The following is a 16,881-nucleotide window of genomic DNA, read 5'->3' as shown; positions in this document are numbered from 1 at the left end:
GCAGAAGTCCTGCCTTCAGTTTTGGTTTGTACCATGTGATACAGAGTATCCACCAGAATGTGGTCATATAAGAATGGTTATTTATGAGCTTCCCCAAGGTTCATGGGTTCTAGAGACTCTTATTTTATTATTCAGCTTCCAGGAAACTTGGGGAAATAGACCTAAGGTCAAGTACCATGATCTTTATAAGAAAAACTCACAGGGAGAATAATTCAGTGACTGTTCAATATTTCAAGGCAAGTGATTGGTAGTACCATGGCCAAAATCTCCAGTGTTCTCACAATATCTTTATGGAGTGCCCAGGCTCTCCTGAAAGGCCTGTTGTGTGGAATAGTCATCATCATGATGAACCAACCCTCTCTCCCCAGGGATTATTGGGTTTACCAAGTACAATAGTGCTATTCTAGTGCTATTTACTGAGTACTTACTGAAGTCAGGCAATGTATTAGTTCTTACAGTCCTTGCAACACTGTTGAGACAGACTCAGAAACTTACTTAAGCTTGCTTAGTCAGTAAGTGGAAATGGGAAGCAAGGATATGAACCCAGATCTGACTGACTCCATAGCCCAAACTTTTAACATCCATGGAGCTATTGACTTTTTTCTATACCTCTGTTTCTTCACCTATATAATGATGTAGTAGAAAAAATGATTGCTTAAGTCTCTTCTATTTAGTATTAGCAACATCAATAATAGCCAATCTTATTCTTTCTAATTAATAATAGGACAACTAGCTATATATGTTAGTCTACTATAAGACATTCAGTGCCCATAAGTATTGTCATCACCATATTATAATAAGGAAATTGAGTTCAGAGCAGCAAGTATGTTAATAAAGGTCACTTACCTAATATAGACTCAGGTACTAAGTCCAAACCCTGGGTTCTAACTCCACTAGAGCCATTTACTTCATTTCCTACACCATTTGTACTTTTCCTTCTTTTGAATAATAAAAACCACCATTTGTTGAATGCTTACTATGTGCCTGGCACTAGCTGAACACTTTACATATATTACCCTTTCTGCTTCTCCACTACATGGAGAGAAAGGTCAGCTAAATCTTTTCTACCATCTCTACCTGGCATCTGTTAATTCCCTTACTGGAATCCACACCCGACTCTCCACACAAGGAATCACTATTTTGTTTGTAAGTACACGACACATTCATTGGACTCTATTCTACTAGTGGATGTAGATACTATGCCTTGGAAGGTAGACAGCCATGCTCAGATACCTCTGTCTTGCACTTCCTCTTCTACTTCAAAGTCAGGAAGCTTAATTACCACTTAGGAATCAATCGCCTATCTATACCTGCATTCCTGTACCTGAGCACGATACCACTTATCGAGCTATCCTATCTCAACTCTAGTCAGCTCAGTAACTGAGGTAGGACTCTGCAGACCCCATTTTGGCTTTGCCAGCTGCTCCCTGCAATACAGGGAGACTGCCAGACCAGATGAGGGACAAGGGACAAACTCCTTTTATCTACTTCCTGTTCGTCTTGGCTAACCTAGCAACTGCTACTTGCCCCCAGAAGCAACAGTTGGTTCCTGTTTGCAGTTTACCCAGTGCTTGCAAAAAATGGCCTTATGGCAGCCCTTTGACACCAGGACCAGCTGAGCAGTACTCCTTCTCAACCTGCTGAAGTTCAGTTCAGCAGAACCCCCCCTCCAAGTTTTTAACATGGAATCATTCCAGTCTTTTCCCTTTGTTCTATCAACGCTAGGAGTGGTCCTTTTCTGCAATTGCTATCCTTATATACTTCAGGGTTCTCAGTTACCTAGTAACAACTGGATACCTATTTGTCAATTCTTCACATTCTAATCAAATTCTTTGTTCAAAATCACCTTGTAGCTGGGCACAGTGGTGCACGCCTATAATCCCAGTAGTTCAGGAGACTGAGGCAGGAGGATTGTGAATTCAAAGCCAGCCTCAGCAAAAGCAAGGTGCTAAGCAACTCAGTGAGACCCTATCTCTAAATAAAAATACAAAATAGGGCTGGGGAAGTGACTCAGTGGTCAAGTGCCCCTGATCAATCCCCAGTACCCAAAAAAAAAAAAAAAAAATCACCCTATAGCTTCAACCTCCTGACTAGACCCTGCCTGATAAGCTTAGTCTCAGTGAGGTGGGAAAAACAGGTTCTGCATAGGTCTCAAGCTCCCAATTTCCCAACTGCTTTCCAATTCAGTCCTCAACTAGATTTCAGCAAAGGGATTTTGAGTACCTGTGCAGTGATTGATAAAATGGACTTTGATCTAGATCCTGCTGTTATCCCTTAGGCATATAGTTCCCCTGGAAATATCTCCAAGACAAGGAAAGAGGCCAGCAGGCCAGGACTGGGCAAACCAACATGAAGCCTCTAAAACCTTACCTGATACCTAAGAACCCACCTACCTACTGCAGGGCAACATGGCCAGCTCCTCTGGAACTGAAACCTCCAAAAAGTGGTAAGGGATAAGACCCAGATATCACATACCCTACTTGAGGAGATCACTGGCTCCAACAGTCCCAACCCTGCCCAGACAGTTGAAGATCTATGTCATCTAGATCTTAACTTGTTGGACAGCTTAAATTCACTTCAGGTCTCATTGCTTCATTGTGTAACAGGGCTTGTCCTCCCTGTTGCATTAATTCCACACAGGAAAAAAAAAAAAAGCTATTATCATATGCATCCCAAGAGAAGCAACAACATAGGTTTAATAAGTTGTCTGGCCAATTGTATGTGCTTAGCACAGGTGGTTTCTCTATTACTAAGCTGTTTTTTTGTTTGTTTGTTTGTTTTGCTGTTTTTTTTAGTAGATTATTTTCTCCAGTGGCAATCATTGTATTTTGCAAGAAATTAAATATCCAGGTAAGGAGTTAGTAAATAAGATAATACTTTCAGAGTCCTTGCTTTATGCCTGAAACCATGCTAGGTGTTTTATGTGGATCATCTAATTCAACTTTTTAATTTAATATTCCCAACAATTTTATGAAGTATCATTAGCCTTATTTCACAGATAAGGAAACTGAGTACTAGAAATAATTTGCTTGGGATTACATTGCTCATCAATGAGAGAATGTAGAGTCAAATCTAAATCTCTAATTCCAGAACTTGGGCTTATAACCACTGTGTTATACAACCCACCAAGACATTTGAAATAAGCCATAAAAAACTGAGGCAGTACCACCTTCACCACCTGATATTCTATATGGGCACATGTTCATGTGTTCACTGTCTATCTTCTACTATTAGCTATGAGAACAGGAACTTTGTTTTGTCCACTGCTACATCCCCAGTACCTGGGAAAAGGCCTGGCATTGGATATTTGTTGGACAAATAAACAAATGAATACCTTCCAGTACTGTTGTAATAATACATAACAATGTATTAGTAATGTGTTGACACAGGTATTACTAATATATTAATTGATTGATATAAAATGCTTAATACATTGCTTGACATATAGGAAGCACTCAATGAATTGATAGACACTTTTTAAAAATTGTCTCTCCAGGATAACAAAGTCTAGAGCCCCAAAGAGTTCCTAATTACACATACCATTTCATTAGAAATTTTACAATCTGCCAAGGACAAACAGGCTACTAAGCACAAGAAGAGCCACGCCAACAGCACAGGATTTATTCCTTTATAGTCCATAGTCTTTACTCAGATGCCACCTTCTCAGTGAAGCCTTTCTAAGCATCCTTTTTGAAATGGCACTCCTCCCACCATCACCAGTCTCTTTGGGGTTTTTTTTTTGTTTTTTTTTTTTTAATCCACAGCACTTAACACCACCTGATATAATATACATTTTACTTATTTGTTACAGTCTGTCTTCTCCCATAGAATGTAATCTCCAGAAGGGCTGGGACTGGCCTGTTGGATTAATTATTGTATTCCTGGAATACAGTAGGTACTCAATAAGTATTTCTTGAATGAATGAATGAATGAATGAATGAATGAAAGAAAACAAACTACTGTTAAGACTGTTTTGTGTTTCTCTTCATGCTGATTGGTGGAGTCTTCTTATGCTTGCTTGCTTTGCTTTTGAAGTAGGAGTTTAACAGAATTCTTTGAACAAGGAATTTCTATTTGGAATGATAAAGCATTTATTTAATTTTGAAATTTTGTGGGCAGAGGCCTCTAGAGGAAGCACCAGAATGAGTAAATATTTAATGCACCTTTAAGGGGCCTGACATCCAGTCAGGAAGACACAGAGGCACAAGTGTGATAGAACTGATTAAAAGGGATTCAAATGAATGGGAAAGAGAATGAATCCTCTAGCAGCAAAAGGCATTAAACAAGGAAAAAAAGCATCTATTACCTCAGCTGCTCAAAGCACAATGAGAATAGGGTATGGCTCACATCTCCCTGGGGACTACAGGTGTCAGTATTGTTATATTTGTTTACAGATATTCTATGGTTGCCATCTGCAAGAGTGTACGGCTCTCCCAAGTGAGACTTCCAGCTTCACTGGAAAAACAGCTCAAAGCACATGCCCAGTGACCTGAGATGGTCACAAAGCCTGCTTCTTGGTCAATGACATGGTTTGAATGTCCCCTTCAAAATTCATGTTAAAATTTAATTGCTATTGTGACAGTATTAAGAGGCAGGGCCTCTGTGAGGTGCTTGGGTCCCTCATAAAGGGATTAATGTTGTTATCTCAGGAGTGGGTTCTAGATAACATAGGCTGAATTTGGCTCCTTTTTTCTCTGCATACGCATGCTCTCTCACCATATGATATTCTGTGCCATGTTATAAGGCAGCAAGAAGGCATGCACCAGATGCTGACACCTTGACATTGGATTCCCAGCCTCCATAATTATGAGATGTAAGTGTTTTTTATACATTGCACAGTCTGATATTCTATTATAGCAGCAGATAATGGACTAAGACAAGCAGCAAACAAGGCAAAAGACCTGGGGAGGGATGCTCATTCACAAACTCTGGCATCCTTGCAGAGCAAGGGCCCAAGAGTCCTGGAAAGCATTTTTCTTAAACAAGAGAAGCCCAGTGTCCAAACAATGACAGACTTTTTAAAACTATCATTTTCCCCAAGAGAAAAAAAAAAAAAGAGAGAGATCACAGTTTTATCATTCTCAGAAAACTCTGGCCTTCCACTTAGAAAAGGTCGAAAATTAGAGGTTAATTTACGTGATTTTCACGCCCTCTTGACTAACCACCAAACCCATCCACATGACTTAATATAAATATGCCATGAATTTGTAATCAGGAGACTTCCATTTTGATCCTGACTTCAGGTGCCAGCTATGGAACTTGAGGCAAATCATGTAACCTCTCTGGTCCTCAGTCTCTCATCTGAACAACAAGAACTTTGGATTATATGCTAAGATCCTTTTCAACTACAAAAATATTCCAATTCATCTACATCTTTTTTTTTTAATGCCACTGCTGTAGCCAGCCTATTACTGCTCATAGCAAAGCTGAATATAACCATTCAAGGACAATTTTGATGTATAAGGCTGAACATTCAAACCAAAAACTTCTGGACAAAGAAGATAAATTCTAAAGGCCACACAAAAAATAAATCAGCCAGGTGTGGTGGTGCATGCCATAATCCCAGCTACTTGGGAGGCTGAGAGAAGAAGACAGCAAGTTCAAGGCCAGCCTGGGCAATTTAGTGAGACCTTATCTCAAAATAAAACTTAAAAAATCGGCTGGGTAGAGTGCTTGCCTAGCATGCACAAGGCCCTGGGTTCCATTCCCAGTACCATAAATAAATAAATAGGTCTAGAGGCGTGGCTCAGTAGAAGAACACTTGCTGAGCATGTGCAAGGCCTAGGTTCAATCCCCAGCACTCCTATAGAAAAATATATCAAGTCACTAATAGTTTTGTTTTTCCCATCAAGGAACTGTGATTAAAGTTTGCTAGCAATTATTTCAGGAACATTAAACATTTCACCTATTAATTCTCTTTAAATCACCTGAAATATGATCACTGTGGATGATCTGTTAACTGGTGCAAGTGATAGCCAATAGAAGATGAGGAAAGATGAATGGGGGAGAAAGTAAAGACAAGAAGGGGTTAGGAGACAGGGACACATGGGAAAGGTCTAAGGCTTAGAGGTTTCAACAAAGACCAAAAGGTCACAGAATAGGATGGTAATCATGATGATTTCAGAGGTAGACTATGGGGGCAGGAAATGGGAGGGAGCAACTGAATTTGAGTATTGGAAAGGGTTGTTAAAATTTGGAGAACAAGGAACAGAGATGCCAAAGCCTTAGGGGGATTATTCACATATACTGTGAAGATACACGTGATGATATTAAGAGTTGGAAAGAGTCTTCAATGTTGAGAGCCACAGCCGAAGGGGCTCCAGCAAACTTTCAGACTGCCAGCTGATGATTGGCTCACAGCGGCCCCAGCAACACCTAGCTGATTGGCTCCTCTGTGGAGATGCTCATTGAGCTGTTTCCCTGCCCTTTCAGACTACCAGCTGATGATTGGCTCACAGCAGCCCCAGCAACATCTAGCAACATCTAGCTGATTGGCTCCTCTGCGGTGATGCTCATTGGGCTGTTTCCCTGCCCTTTCAGACCACGGAGCTGCTCATTGGGGGACTTTTTTGGCTCCGCCCATGCGACCCAGCCAATCGGCCTCAAGAGCAGGAGGATTGTGGGAGGAAGAGGTTGTTGGGGTGTGTGGCTTGTGGGAAGCCGGTGGTGGCAGTTGGGCTCTGAGGGTTTTTTCCTGAGGAGCTGTTTTGTTTATCTTGTGTGGTTCTAAAAATAAAGTTAGTTTCTTTTGACAAGTGGCTCCTGAATTGTGCCCAGCCAGACTGCAGCATTTCAATGAATAAGAAAGTTGGCAGACACCAAAAACAAGGACAAAAATATGGTACCACCAAAGGGCATAAACCTAGGTTGTAACTACCACAAACCTGGCAAACTTAAATTGCACAGGATTAGTATTTTTTTCATTATATTCTGAAACATTTTCAAATGTATAAAAAATGGTAAGAACAGTACAATTGTTAATATGCTGTCATTTATGCATTCTTTCCACATGTATCATATTTCTTTAGTCTTCTTTATACTAGAACAATTTTAGTGTTTCTATTTAATGACACTGAAATTTTTTAAGAATACAGGCCATTTGTTAGTAAAATATCCCTCAATTTGGATCTTTCTGCTATTTCCTCACAATTAGATTCAGGTTATACATTTTGGCAGAATAAGTGATGTGTCCTCAGGACATTACATCAAGAGGTACATGATGTTAATCAGTCTCATTACTGGAGATATTAACTTAGATCACTTGGTCAAGGTGGTATCCACATGAAATTCTCTATTGTAAAAGTATTTTTTCCCCCTTGTTTTAGTAACAATTTGCAGGAACATGCTTTGAGGCTATTCTTTAAAACAACATAATTTTTGTTTAAAGCAATTATTTCTATGGTGGTTGCATTTTCCAACTCATTCCTTCTATACTTATTAGGATTAGGATTTTTAAAGCCCTATTTTATTCAACAACACAAATAGCACAACACAAAGATTACATAAAACCATCTTGGGAAATTCCATTAGAGTTGTAATCCGTGGCTGAGCTTTATCTATACAATACCAAAATAAGAGGCCAACTTAGTAAAACACTCAGAACAGGAAAACTGCAGTTTACAAATAACTGTGAGCTATGGGCATGGTAGTACACATGTGTAATTCCAGCCACCTGGGAGGCTGAGGCAGGAGGATCACAAGTTCCAATTCAGTCTAAGCAACTTAGACCCTGTCTCAAAATTAAAAATGAAGAGGGCTAGGGATGTAGCTCCATGGAAGAGCACCTCTGGGCTCAATCCCAGTAACACAATAAAATAAAATAAATGCAACCTACCTGTCACATTATTTTTTTCCAATTTTCTGAAAGAATCATTATTGTAAAGATACCAATTTTTAAAAACTATTCTTAAGTGTGTAAAGGAAATTTAGCTATGTTAAAGTATTAATATTTTAAATTATTAAAATATTTTCTCAAAGAAAATATGTTCTATTCAATAATTCAATATGACCTTTAATCTTTACTCAGGAAAAAATTAAATACCTTGATTGCAATTCTGTTTTATGTCTCCCTGTTATTAATTACTAATCCAAGTTATATTGCCACATTTGTTCATCCAAGGGCAAACACAATCAGCATTTAATTTTTGTCTTTTGCAGCTGCTAAAAAGCTAATACAATATAAAGCCATAACTATATAAGTGTTCTATTACAGGAAATAACTGGCAATCGGGGCTAAGATATTGCCCTTCCTTACACTGAGTTGAAATATCTCTCTGTGAAAAGTATTTTCTAACAATTAACAGGATCCAACTATAAAACTGACTTCTTTGTTACTTGCCTAATAAAGGCTGGGAACTAGGAAAAATCATTTAAATGGAAAGATGGAATACCATATCCTTTAAGCATTATTTTCTGCCTTCTAAAGTTCATGATTGTAGAATGGATATCTAAATAGCCCCTGTCAGAGTCTCAAAATATTAAAGCAAAGGTACCCTAATCACATGGTGAATAAAGTAAAAGGTGAAACTGCATTTAATTGGTATAAAGAATAGAAAGACTGTTGGTTTTTTGGTCATCTCACACAGTGTGCTTATAGCATTAATCCTATATAAACCTCAAGGTCAACACATTATCATATCAAAAAAATGAATGACTAAGAATCATTATTGAGAGGGATCATAATTTCAAATGAAGAAAGTGGTCTTCTTTTACAAAGTATTTTAAAATGATTGTCAACAAACCAGGAATTGTAGCACATTATATGGGCTGAAAATAAAGACTTAGCAGTCATGATATACTGACAATAATTGGTGTCATGGAGTAAAGTTACACAAGGAGAACATTAGAGTGACAAAATAAGAGGGCCAAGAGGAACCCAGAGAAACCCCAATATTTAAAAGTTAAGAGAAAGTAGAGACCACATAAATAGTTCCAGCAGAAACTGGAAAGGAAAACCAGGAGAAGGTGCTGCAACTGAAGCAGAAGGCAATAAGTATTTTAAAGAATGTGTATGAGTGCCAAGTACTACCAGGAAGTTGAGCAAAATCAGTACTGCGTATGCTCCACTGAATATCAAGCCCATTCATTTTCCCCAGGCTGGGATAGATGAGGAGGCATTAGATGGCAATTTTAGACAATTGGGAAATTCTGAATATAATGTTAGCTATACGTAGATAACATATCTAACATTACCAGTGTTAAATTTCTTCAGTGTGATTTAGTATCATACTTATACTCTTTTAGTAGATGCATGGTAAAGTATATCAAGGGTAATATCATAATATCTCCATTTACTTTCAAATGGAGGAGAGAGAAAAGAGGGTAGCAAAAATGATAACAACTGATGAATCTACATAAAGGACACATGGTATTCACTGTATTATATCATGCTTTCATCTTCTATTTCCTATACCCCACAGTGCCAGTAATGACTTCTTAATGGCAATAATAATCAAAAAAAGAACCAATACTAATAAGAATAGCAAGAGGCCCTCTAAACAATGTCACTCACTGTTTTTCCATGAAGGTCCCAAATTGAAACATAGAACTTAAACTTAGGTGTAAGGGGATAGGGGACATGTGGCTGACTATCACCAGAAGGGTCTCTCAAGCAGTTATAAATGACTTAATTGTCCAATTTTTAAACAATGAAATCAACTAGATTTTTTTTAACCAGAATCCTATTAAGAATTTGAAAAATATCTGGCTTACTATTTAATAATTTTTAGATTTTTAAATAAAAATAACAGATACTTTTGATAAGAATAATCTCCATTAGAGAAATTTTCTATTTGTCATAGCTTTTGCATCAACTTGAAATCCAAAATGGTATAGATAGTCTTTGTCAGTTCCTTAGCACTTAGAGAAATTGAATAAGTGCATTTCTAAGTGGTCTCAAGGGAAGAAATAAAATATATTAGTGTTCTCAAAGTGCTCTGTGGGGGTGGTGGAAGGCAATAGATTATTAACTGAAAATCCAAAGTGAAGTTCAGGCGAATGAAATTACAATGATTTATTTGTGTTACATGGAAAAATTCCAATTCTCCAAGTCAAGGTAGGATACTGAATCTGTCAGATCTGGTTCTAATTCAGGTTTAGACACCAATTAGTGGGCAGTTCTTCAATCCAAGTCTCAGTTTCTTCATCTTTATAAAAGGAAAACTAATCAGAACTTCCTCTAAGAGTTTTGGTGAGAAATAATGAATGTAGTAGGCACTAAATAAATCATAGGTAATATTAGTATTCTTTTGTATATTATGAAAAAAGTGAAATAACAAACATTACAAAATCAATGCTACCTCTCTAAATGGAAAGTGGATAGCCTAGAATAAGAGGATGGTCTCGATTTTATATATAGGCTATTCTTTCTTAAAACTGCCACAATACTCCAGAGCCAGAGTACTGTGGTTGAGCTAAATGATCAAGCAGGAAAAGAAAATCCCTAAACACTATAAGACCACTAAAAACAGCAACCAAATTCTTGCCTTGACTCTCTTATTCTGTATTCTTTTTTTAAAATATTTATTTCTCTCTCTTTTTTTTTAGTTGTAGTTGGACACAATATTTTTACTTTATTTATTTATTTATTTTTATATGGTGCTGAGGATTGAACCCAGGGCCTCACACTTGCTAGGTGAGCACTCTACCGCTGAGCCACGGCCCCAGCCCCTGTATTCTTTTTTTTAAACTAAACTTTTTTTATATACTGAGGATCAGACCCAGTGCCTCACATGGGCGAGTGCTCAACCAGTGAGCCACAACCCTATCCCCTTATTTACTGTGTATTATTAAGCCAATCACTTTGCTTCCCAAAGCCTCTTTTCTTTTCTGCAAATTGAGAACAGCCCTTCTTCACAAGATTGTGATGATCCAATGTATGTATTGTGAAAGGGCCTGGCCACCATACAAGCACTATGCAAATAAAAGGTACTTTATAGAAGTAAATTTAATTAAAGTTAGTTTCTGAAGGCAACAACATTAGGAGGCAGCATAAAAGGGTATAATGGCTGACAGTAACACTTCGTACTCAGAGCCCCATGGGTTCAAATCCCAACTCTGGCAGGTGAAAAGATGTATAACCTTGACAAATACCTCGCTGAGCCTGAGCTGCTTCAACTATACACACAGGAATAACAACACTTTACTCAGGTTTATTCCAAGTAATAAATAAAATATATGTAAAATATGTTTAGCATGCTGTAAAATACTGTTAATAGCTATTATTTTCTCTCAAGAGTTTTTAAAATATGCATAGCCCTTGACACAGTAATTTCATATCTAATCACCTGATTAACCCATGGGAATAATCCAAACTAAGGAAACAGCATTGCATAAATAATTTTTTTTCAAAGTGCTACTTGTATTTTTTTAAAAAAAGAGTGCAATCTTAGAAGAATACTTAAGTATATTATGGTCTAACCATTAAATGAAATATTTAACAATGGCTACATTGATGTTTACAAATCATTTATAACAACCTGAGAAATATTTATATAATAACATTTTAGTGCTGCAAGCAAGGCTACAAAAACTAATGTTTAGGATGATCAAAAATCTTTATTAGAGACAGCATTTGTGTTACAGCCAAAATTTGGATGTTATAAATTCTTTTGAGTATTTACAGATGTTGATTCTACTTTTGCTCCAAAGTATGCATGATGTATTTAAATAATACTTTGAAGAAAAAAAAAAACTCATAAAACCTACTACCACTTAGAAATTTGTTTGAATTTATGTCATTTGTTACTGTAAGTTCAGTTTATTCAAATTAGGTTAAATAAACACAGGATTTAAACCAACATATGTTCCACCAAGGCCAATTCATTGTATAAGTGTTGAATATAAGCAGTCATTGTGGCTTGAAGCGAGATCACACATGTAATGATAAATGAAGGGCTTTCTAATACTATATGGGCACTCTAAGAATTATTTCATATGACTATAAAGAAGTTAAGAGGCCTCCTGTCTCATTCACAGCAGTTTCTCCAAAATAATGTGGTGTGCCGGAGCACGTTGGTGGTATAGTGGTGAGCATAGCTGCCTTCCAAAATAATGTGGTGTTTCAAAAAGCAAATGATAATCATGAGGTTGGATTCTTCAGGATCATGAATAAATCATTTAGTTTTACCATAACTGCCAAGTGATGGGAGGTACCATACCAGAAAATGTATGTTTGTGTTTGTTGTAATTTTTTCACATTCTTGAACAAAGCATATTTATTAAAAATTTTAAATTTTCTATAAAAAGAAAAAAAAAACACAAAATCTTCATTAGGGGCTGTGGCTATAACTCAGTAGTAGAGCACCTTCCTAGGTTCATTCCCCAGCACTGCGAAAAAGAAAAAGTATCTACATCATTATGATCCAGAAATGGACATTACTCAAGACTAATGAACTATCCTGATATCCACTTGCTTGAGATTGAGTTAATCCCATAAAAGATGCTACATAAACTTTCAGCTGTGCTACTCAAGAACAACCCAGGTGATAGCTGTTCATCTTTCAAGATGCTGTCTTATTGCTACATAAAACTTTTTCTTTACTTTCAAAAATCCTACATTACACCAAAGCAGGGGGTGGGGACCCTGGAAGTTATTAACTCTGGATAGTAAAATGATGAGTATCAGTTATTTCTAACCACTTTTCTCTATTTTCTAAAATTTCTGAATGAGAAACATATTTCATGAATAAAATGTTTACCTCTGGGAAAATGTAAGTAAATACATATTACAAATACACAATAGTGTCAGCTTTCAGCAGGTTTATTATATGAAATGTGAAATCATAATAAATCTTATTTGACACATTCAATAGGAGATAACAGAAAAATAAAAAGGATTATAACAAAATACTCTGGACAGGTCCATGTTAAAAAAAAATAGATAACATGGGCAAATTCCTAGAAAGATATGAACTGCCAAAAATTAGTCAAGAGAACAACTGAATAGACCTAAGTGAGTAAAGAAATAAAATGATCAAAGAAACTACCCACAAAGAAAACCCCATGCTCAGATGGCTTCACTGATGAACTTTTACTAAACATTTAAAGAAAATGTAATATCTGCTCTTCACAAACTTTTCCGAAAAACAAGGGAACACTTTCCAAATCATTCTATGTGGATAATATTATCCTGATATCAAAACCGGACAAAGACATCATGACAAAAGAAAACTAAGCTAGTAACTTTTATGAACACAGATATGAAATTCCCCTATAAAATACTAGCAAACTGAATTCAGCAACACATAAACAGCATTAATACACTATGGCCAAGTGGGACTTATACAAGGAATGCAAAGTTAGTTTAATATCTGAACTTCAAGTAACATAATATGCTAAAAAGGACAAAAAACCCACATGATCATCTTACAACATGCAGAAAAAGACTTTGACAAAATTATACTTTGTAATTTTTAAAAAGCCAACAAACTAGGAATAGGACTGAACTTCCTCAACCTGATAAAAAAGCAACTATGAGAAAACCACAACTAATATCATACTTAATGGTGAAATATTAAATACCTTCCCCTAACAAGGCAAGGATGTCTACTCTGGCATTTCTATTTAACATTGGAAGATCTAGCAAGATTAGGTAATGAAATGAAATGAAAGCCACTAGAAGGGCTAAAATGTAGCTCAGCGGTAGAGCAATTGCCTAGCATGTACTAGGCCCTGGATTCCATCCCCAGCACCACACACACACAAGGCATTGGAAAGGAAGAAGTAAAACTATCTCTATTTGCAGCTGACATGATTTATAAATAAAAATTACTAATAAATCCACTAAAAAATTTTTAGAGAAAATAAATGAAGCTGGGTGCAGTGGTGCACACCTGTAAATCCAGCAACTGGGGAGGCTAGACAGGAAAATTGCAAGTTCAAAGCCAGCCTCAGCAATGGCAAGGCACTAAGCAACTCAGTGCGAGCCTGTCTCTAAATAAAATACAAAATAGGGCTGAGGATGAGGCTCAATGGTCGAGTGCCCCGGAGTTCAATCCCTGGTATCAAGAAAAGAAAAGAAAAGAGAGAGAGAGAGAGAGAGAGAGAGAGAAAACGAGAAAGAAAGAGAAAGAGAAAGAAAGAAATGAACAATGAACAATGCAATGAACAATCCAAAATGAAATTAAGAAAACAATTATTTACAATAGCACCAAAAAGAATAAAATAGATTAAATTTCACAAAAGTAAAATAGTACACTACAAAATATCAGTAAAAGAAATTAAAAACATCCTGTGTTCATGGATCAGATGGCTTACTTATTAAAATGGTAATACACTCCAAATTGATGTGCAGATTCAACACAATCTCAATCAACATTCCAGCTGACTTCTTTGAGAAATTGACAAATCAATTCCAAAATTCATATGGAAATACAAGGAACCAGAACTTCCAAATCAATCTTTTTTTTTTTAATTTTTAATATTTATTTTTCAGTTTTCGGCGGACACAACATCTTTTTAAGTGGTGCTGAGGATCGAACCCGGGCCGCTCACATGCCAAGCGAGCACACTACCACTTGAGCCACATCCCCAGCCCCCAAATCAATCTTGATAAACAAAGTTGAAGGACTCTGTTATGGTTTGGATATGAGGTGTCCTCCAAAAGCTCATAGGTTAATGCAGGAATATTCAGAGGTAAAATGATTAGATTATGAAAGTTGCAACCTAGGTGAATGGACTGCCTGGGTGGTAATTGTAGGCAGGTGAGGGGTGGCTAGGGGAGGTAAGTCAGTGGGGGTGTGCCCTGGAAGGGTACATTTTCCCTTCATCCCCTTCCCTCTCCCTCTTTCTCTGCTTCCTTGCTGCCATGAGGGGAGCAGTTCCCGTCTGTCACACCCTTACCCCCATGATGTTTTGCCTCACATTGGGCCCAAAGCAATGGAGTCAGTCTATGGACTGAGATCCCTGAAACCGTGAACCAAAATGAACTTTTTCTCCGCTAAGTTGTTCTTGTTGGGTAATTTGGTCACAGAGACACAAACTTTCTACAAAGCTACACAATCTAGACTCTACAATACTAGCATAAGGAATACATATAGATCAATGGAATAAAATTGAGAGTCAAGAAATAAACTGTCACATTTACAGTCAATTGATTTTTGACAAGAGTACCAAGACCATTTGATGGGGAAAGGATAGTCCTCCTTTCAATAACTGTGCTGGAACAACTGGATATCCGCATGAAAAGAATGAATTTACATCACTCCCTCACACATGTGAAAATTAACTCCAAATGGAACAAAATCCTACAAAACTTTTTTTTTCAGTTGTAGATGGACACAATAACTTTATTTTGCTTATTTATTTTTATGTGATGCTGAGGATCGAACCCAGTGTCTCACATGTGCTGGGCAAGTGCTCTACCACTGAGCAATAACCCCAACCCAGCCTCCTACAAAACTCTTAAGAGCAAATACAAGCATAAAACTTCTTGGATTTATCAGTGGACTTTTGGGTATGGTACCAAAAGCACACATACACACAAAAAAATGGACTTTCTCAAAATTAAAAATTTTTTTCCTTCAAAGGACACCACTAAGAAAGTGCAAAGACAACTCACTAAATGGAAAAAAATATTGGCAAGTCATATATTTGTTAAGGAATTTGTATCTAGAATATATGAAGAACTCTTACAACAAAATAATATAAAATAAATAACAATAACAAATGGATAAACGATCCAAATAGACATTTATCCAAGGAAGATAAACAAATGGTCAAAAACATATGAAAAGATGTTCAACATCATTAGTCATTAGGGAAGTACAAACAAATTCCACAATGAGACTCTTCATTCCCACTAGGATGACTCTAATATAAAGGACAAAAATAAGTGCTATGAAGGGTGTGGAGAAATTACTACCCTCATTCACTGCTGATAGGAATGTAGACTGATACAACCACTTGGGGAAACAGTTTTGAAGTTTCCCAAAATGTTAAGCACATAGCTACCATATGTCCCAGCAATTTTACTTATTGGCATATGCCTAAGAAAACTGAAAACATACATCCACATGATAACTCATATATGAATTTTCATAACATTGTTCATAATAATAAAAAAATAGTACCTCCCTAATGGTTGTCAATTAATAATGGATTAACATGATGTGGCATATTCATACAATGGAACATTATTCATTAATAAAAAGGAATGAAGTACTGATTCATGATACAACATGGACAAAGCCAGGCACAAAAGGTCACATAATGTGTGATTTCATTTACATGAAATGTCCAGAATAAAATCACAGAGATTGCCAGGGATTGAGGGGCGAGGGAAATCAGGAGAAACTGCTTAAAGGACAGGTGTTTTACTTTGGAGTAAAAGAAATGTTTTGGAACTAGACAGGTGGTGCAATATTGTAAATGTACTAAATGCCATTGAGTTGTTCACTTTACAACAGTTGGTTGTATGTTATGAGTTTCACCTCAATAAAGTATTTAAAAGAAAAAACAATCCAAAAATCCTAGTTAACACTTCTATTCACAAATAACATTTCAAAAGGGGGAAAGTATTTCAAAAAGAGACAGAATTTTTCTTTTCATTCATAAACACAGGCAACATTTCCAGCACTCACCTTTCTCAGATTTCTTGTTTCCTGTTGAAGAACTGCTACAACCCATGATTTCTAAATCATATTATGTTCACAAATTCAACTTCTGATTCCAAGATAAGAGTATGAAAAGTCTCTTCCTTGATGTTATGAGGAGCTGCTCTTAGTTGATCCCCTTCAATCACAGATACTAATAAGAAACAGGAGGGAAGGAGAGAAAGTATCAGTTAACAACATGATAGCTAAGGGGCTGCTCAGCAGAATTCGTTTTATTCTTCTTCTGAATTACTATTCATTGTGTGATGTGGAAAGTGATCAGACATAA

General features: G+C 36.7%; 1 protein-coding gene across 1 annotated transcript in view; it reads right to left on the bottom strand.

Moving 5' to 3' along the window:
• Ppef1 (protein phosphatase with EF-hand domain 1) overlaps positions 1–16,626 on the bottom strand; it is a 101,637-nt gene extending 85,011 nt beyond the window's left edge. The window contains exon 1 of the mRNA XM_077107501.1: positions 16,581–16,626. Within this exon, the coding sequence (XP_076963616.1) occupies positions 16,581–16,626 (46 nt within the window). The remainder of the gene's footprint in view (positions 1–16,580) is intronic.
• Positions 16,627–16,881: the final 255 nt, after the last annotated feature.

This window comes from Callospermophilus lateralis, chromosome X, assembly GCF_048772815.1.
Source record: "Callospermophilus lateralis isolate mCalLat2 chromosome X, mCalLat2.hap1, whole genome shotgun sequence".
NCBI lineage: Eukaryota > Metazoa > Chordata > Mammalia > Rodentia > Sciuridae > Callospermophilus > Callospermophilus lateralis.
The sequence above is the reverse complement of the archived record's forward strand: the minus strand, read 5'-3'. Positions and strand labels throughout refer to the sequence as shown.